The sequence below is a fragment of the Mastomys coucha genome, unplaced genomic scaffold (assembly GCF_008632895.1).
Source record: "Mastomys coucha isolate ucsf_1 unplaced genomic scaffold, UCSF_Mcou_1 pScaffold22, whole genome shotgun sequence".
NCBI classification, from domain to species: Eukaryota; Metazoa; Chordata; class Mammalia; order Rodentia; family Muridae; genus Mastomys; species Mastomys coucha.
Window position 1 is genome coordinate 210239450 of NW_022196905.1, and position 5870 is coordinate 210245319.

The 5870-nt window shown below is 52.8% G+C and overlaps 1 protein-coding gene across 2 annotated transcripts; it reads left to right on the forward strand.

Annotated features, from left to right (window-relative positions):
• The first annotated feature begins 1529 nt into the window (after positions 1–1529).
• Positions 1530–4354, forward strand: Use1 (unconventional SNARE in the ER 1). Of its 2 annotated transcripts, none has more exons than XM_031340214.1 (8): positions 1530–1981; positions 2265–2314; positions 2397–2475; positions 2566–2718; positions 3158–3170; positions 3498–3525; positions 3781–3955; positions 4150–4354. In XM_031340214.1, exons 1-8 carry the CDS (start codon positions 1847–1849, stop codon positions 4330–4332), a joined length of 816 nt encoding a protein of 271 aa, XP_031196074.1. In that variant the 5' UTR covers positions 1530–1846; the 3' UTR covers positions 4333–4354. The 2 variants fall into 2 exon arrangements, with proteins under 2 accessions (XP_031196074.1, XP_031196075.1); XM_031340215.1 differs by having other exon boundaries at positions 1534–1981; positions 3784–3955.
• The last annotated feature ends 1516 nt before the right edge of the window (positions 4355–5870 follow it).

The window sequence follows — 5870 nt, forward strand, 5'->3', positions numbered from 1 at the left end:
CTGAACTCCCCTCCCCATGCCCTGAATAAACTCTATTCTATACTATACAGTTGTGTGGCTGGTCCCTCATGGGGAAGGGATGCCTCAGCATGGGCCCTCAGGGGTGCCCCCTCCCCCCACACCTGACTACATATCCACCAAAACATATCTCCTCTATCTTCTTATGAACACATCAGTCACTCCACAGAGGCGCTCCTTTGTGGACCCTGAACTCAGTATTCCATAACGCATTTCCTGAAGTGAATGGGACCTCAGGCAACCTGAGGGATCTTTGCGCTATGCTCTGATCCTTATGAAGGGCAGTCACAAGCAGTGGCAGATAGGCCCAACCACTCGATAGAAGGAGAGAACCCATTCTACAAGTTGTCCTCTAATCTTCATGTGTACATTGTGTTGATGACACAAATTTAAAATGTAAAACATCCACCCAAAGCTGCTCTTTTCTACGTATGTCTGTTGTTTATTCCATGTCACTCCATTTGGGTCAATCCCAAAGTCATGCAACCTGCACCAGCAGGTGAGTGGAAGAGCGAAAAATGGTACATACACACAACACAGCATCATTCCTCTTTAGAAAGGAGAGAGATTCTGTGGTGTGGTAGTCAGAATGGCGTGCAGGTGCTAGTGTGGCACAGGCCTTTAATTCCAACAGAGGCCAGTCAGGGCTGTAGAGTGAGGTCTAGCTCCGGAGAGTGCTTGCTGTTCGTTCAGAGGACACAGGGTTTCTATTGCTGTGAAGAGACACCTTGACCATGGCGACTTTTATAAAGGAAAACTTTTTTTGTTGTTGTTTTTTTTCCGAGACACGGTTTCTCTGTGTAGCCCTGGCTGTCCTGGAACTCACTCTGTAGACCAGGCTGGCCTCGAACTCAGAAATCTGCCTGCCTCTGCCTCCCAAGTGCTAGGATTAAAGCCCCACCACCACCCTGCCCAGGGTAAAATGTATATTTGTGTGTTGGTGTGTGCATATGAAAGCATGTGAAGAAATCAGAAGTGTCTGATCCCCGGAGTCACAGGCGGTTAGCATCTTTTGTTTAAAAAAAAAAAAAAAAAAAACCACGTGCTCAGGACTGAAATGGCTTGTCTAACATTTGTAATGCTCAGAAGTCACATGAGAGTGAAAGGTGCTCAGTGGTTGAAAGCACATACTGCTCTTGCAGAGAGCCTAATTATTGGCTCTCAGCCACGGTAAATCCAGCTCCAGGACATCCTGGCTTGGTTTATAATCTACATGGCATTCATTCCCTGATCCCTCAATTTCTCATTGGCTAAATTCTTCAGGAGGTACAATATTCTCCATCCTCCAAGGCCTCAGTCACGTAGCCGACTACATTTAACCTAAAATGAAGTAGAGTTGCTGGTAGCTGGGGAAGAAGAGGGCCATGGACCATGATTTATTACAGAAGGGTGTAAACAGCCAGGTCAAAATTCGGGATGCAGGCAGCCAGGGCTGGAAACACCCAACTGGCACGTCATCAAGCAGGGTCGTGGGCAGGCCCCAGGTCACGGTTCCCGCCCCAGAGGTAGAAAACACGCGCACTGAGCGCGGAGAGGCGAGGTGAACAAGCGGAACGCAATGACCGGCGAGCGAAGATGAGGAATGGCTTTTCCGGTGCTGCCAACCAGTCCTTGACGGACATGATCGGCTGATCAGGGCCTGGATGGGCTACAGAGACTCTGCTTCAAAAAACGGAAAAGGCCACAATTCCAAAAAGAGACAGGGACGAAGACGATTTGTCTCTGAATAAACTGCGGCTTGAAATAAAGCTCCACTTCCGTCCCAAGCGTAGCAGGGCGGGCCGCGCAAGGGAAGGACCTCACACAGGCACTTCCGCCCTTTTCTAAGATGGCTCAGGCGGAAGGCGCCTATCACCGCCCGCGGCCGACGTCGCGGCTGGAGTTAAACCTGGTACGGCTGCTTTGTCGCTGTGAGTCGATGGCAGCGGAAAAACGAGAACCGGATGAGTGGCGTCTGGAGAAGGTGAGGGAATCCCACGCCGCCGCAGAGGCCTGGGGCCCTAGAGGCCGGTGATCCAACTCCCAGGCCACTGTCCCCGCCCCTTCCGGTCGGCGGCGACGCGGCCCGAGTGCGTAGACCCCTGACGTCCGGGTTTCTCTTCCCACGGCCCCACGCGCGGGCCACGCCCTCTCGGTTACGTCACCCATGCCCCGCCCCTCTCTGGCCCCTCTGCGGGCCCCACCCCTCTCCCTGGTTTGCTCCTGCCTTGGGGCACTGGCTTGGCTGACACCCGCCTTCCCTCCAGTATGTGGGTGCCCTGGAAGACATGCTGCAGGCTCTGAAAGTCCAAGCAAGGTGAGTGTGGTGGGGGCACCGAGATGCCTCCTCCCACGCCGCCACGGCAGCAGGCTGACTTTCTCCTGCTGCCGCCTTTCAGTAAACCGGCCTCCGAAGTGATCAGCGAGTACTCCCGCAAAGTGGACTTTCTGAAGGGCATGCTGCAGGCTGAGAAGTTGGTGAGCCCGCCCTCCCACCCCTCAGGCGGGCCTCACTCAGTTCCCCACAGCCCCCCAGTAACTCATCTTCCCCTTCCCATGTCTCCTTAGACCTCCTCCTCTGAAAAAGCTCTAGCTAACCAGTTCCTGGCTCCTGGCCGCGTGCCCACCACAGCCAGGGAGCGGGTGCCTGCCACCAAGACTGTACATTTGCAGTCTAGGGCACGTTACACCAGTGAGATGCGGAGTGAGCTGTTGGGCACGGTATGATTCCCTCCCTTGTCCCGGGGACCAACCTCTGGATAGCAAAAAGAGTAGTCTTCAGAGGGAAAGATTGAATAGTACCACAAACCCTAGAGGGCCATAGACAAGGCTTCCCCAGGAAGGCTCTGTGCTCTAGAAGAGGAATTTGGCCTGGTGGTGGTAGTGCATGCCTTTAACCCCAGCACTCAGGAGGCAGAGGCAGGCAGATCTTTGTGAGTTCGAAGCCAGCCTGCTTGCTCTACAGAATGAGTTCCAGTAATCAGGGCTACGCAGAGAAACTCTGTCTTAGAAAATAAGCAGAAAGCAAAACAAAGAATGGACCATGTCTGCTTAAACCCCAGAGCTGGCTCCACAGCTTTACATGAGTCAGCCCAAAGCAGAGAGAGAATAGGGGAAGACATCAAAGTGCATGGCCTCATTCCTCTCCTCCTCCCCATAGGAATCATCTGGAGGTGAGACATGCTGAATGTGACTGGCTGTTCCTGCCACCCCACAGCCCTCATGCCTAACCGACTCCCTTGATCTTTCCCAGCCCAGGAAGACGTCCCTCAGGGTTATCTTTGAGTTATGCCTGAGGGGAGGCTGAGAAAGGGAGGGTGGTCCCCTGCACAGTGCCAGGCCACTGAGAGGGCCTGCAGCCAGGGAGAAGAGGTGGTCTGCAGAGTGGGCAAAGAGCAGTTCACAGGCAGAACTGCATTTGGCTTAGCAGACTCGGTCAAGGTCAGGAGCTTGGAAACAAGAAAGCTATTTTCTTTGTTCTTGGCCTCTTTTGCTTCCAGAAGGTGAGGTGGACATGAGGAAGCGAGCGTGAGTATTTCAGCCACAGCATGACAGGGAAGGGAAGTGAGAGGCTGAAGCTGGGGCCCCTGAGCTGCTAGAAGGACCAACTGCCTGCCGGAAGTCTTTTCCGGGGCTGCTGGTCCGGGAGTGTAAAAGAGCAGGGAAAACGGAGTCCCTAGTCAAACTGAGGGTGGTGCCCTGGGCCCTGGGATCCTTGTGAAAGGGCCACATGGATGTCTGTATCTACCTGTCACTACTGGGAACCCACAAATGTGGCGTCAGCAGTGTGAAGGGGCCCAGACCTGCAGATGAGAAGCAGTCAGCATCGGAGTTGGACCTCGTCCTCCAGAGGCACCAGGGCCTCCAGGAGAAGCTGGCTGAGGAGATGCTAGGCCTGGCCCGCAGCCTCAAGACCAACACCCTGGCCGCCCAGAGTGTCATCAAGAAGGACAACCAGGTGTGGTAGCACTGCAGCCTCTGTCTGCCTCGGGGCGCTGAGCAACCTCTGCAAAAAGGGGCACGTGACTGGTGTTCTCCTAGCTGAGCAGGAGTTTGGTAAGGGGGGTGGGGGCGGTGGAGTAGCACAGGCTACTCGGGAGAAGTCATACTTGGGCCTCAGTCCTGTTGACACAGTCCCTTATTCTCCCACAGACACTGTCACATTCGCTCAAGATGGCAGACCAGAACCTGGAGAAGCTGAAGCTAGAGTCGGAGAGGCTGGAGCAGCATGCACAGAAGTCGGTGAACTGGCTGCTGTGGGCCATGCTCATCATCGTGTGCTTTGTGTTCATCAGCATGATCCTGTTTATCCGAATCATGCCCAGGCTGAAATAAAACAAGAAAGCCTTCGCGCCAACCCACATGCCTTCAGTGCCAGGGGGTGGGGGTGGGGTGGAAAGGGTGCGTGCCTAGGCTGCGGGGTGGTGCCAGCCAGGACACCTCTATCCTGAAGTCACCTGGCCACTCCACTCCAAAGGCCTAGGGCAGCCTGCAATACACAGCTATTAAAACCTGCCTGGGAAAACAGTGGAGGTCCACTGCAGTGGCCACACAGTTCCCCTCCTAGGAGAGGCAGACTCTGAGTTCAGGGCCAGCCTGGTATACATAGAAAATTATAGGCCAGACAAAATTATAATGGGACCCTGACTCCATCTTCCAAAAATAGCACAAGAAAGGCTCGTCGGGTGGCTCAGTTGCCACAAAGCCTGACAGCCCGAGTTCCACCCCAGAGCATGAGCAAAATGAGCAGTAGGAGTCAGGGACAGCCGGACAGCGGTGGCGCATGGCTTTAATCCCCAAGTTTGGGAGGCAGAGGCAGGCGGATTTCTGGGTTCGAGGCCAGCCTGGTCTACAGAGTGAGTTCCAGGACAGCCAGGACTACACAGAAACTCTGTCTCGAAAAAACAAAACAAAACAAAAAAGAGTTGGGGACAAATAAGGCCAATCAAAAACTATATTTAATAATATATTTGGGCTGGAGAGATGGCTCGGCAGTTAAGAGCACTGACTGTTCTTCCAAAGGTCCTGAGTTCAAACTCCGTCTACCACATGGTGGCTCACAGCCATCTGTAATGAGGTCTGATGCCCTCTTCTGGTGTATCTGAAGACAGCTGCAGTGTACTCACATATAATAATAAATAAATCTTTGGGAGGGAGTGTGTGGGGGCTGGAACTAGCAGAGGTCCTGAGACCAATTCCCAGCAACCACATGATGGCTCACAACCATCTGTAAAGCTACAATGTACTCATAAACATAAAATAAATCTTCAAAAATAAGTAAAATATATTTACTAACTGTAACTTCAGAGAGTCTGACACATGCACACACATAGTTACTGTAATAAACGTCACTTCTTAGAAGTTGGGGAGATGACTGGTTTAAGAGCGTGACCCAAGTATGTAGATCTAGGTTCGAATCCCCAGTACCCTTCTAAAATGGCAGAGGTAGGCAGGAGCCTATCATCCCAGTGCTAGGGGATACAGGCAGATCTACCTGGAGCCCACTGGCCAGCCCGAGTAGCCAAAACGGGTACCCTCAGGTTTAGGAGAAACTGTGTCAAAAAAAGTAGGGCAGGACGACACCCAACCACCTGAACTGGTCTCTGCGTATGCACAGTCACAAAGATCTTTTTAATACAATTGCTAAGGAAAGAAAGAAGTTGCTGAAAAAAACAAAACAAGCCGGGCGGTGGTGGCGCACGCCTTTAATCCCAGCACTTGGGAGGCAGAGGCAGGCGGATTTCTGAGTTCGAGGCCAGCCTGGTCTACAGAGTGAGTTCCCAGGACAGCCAGGGCTATACAGAGAAATCCTGTCTCAAAAAAAGAAAGAAAGAAAGAAAGAAAGAAAGAAAGAAAGGGGGGGAGGGAGGGAG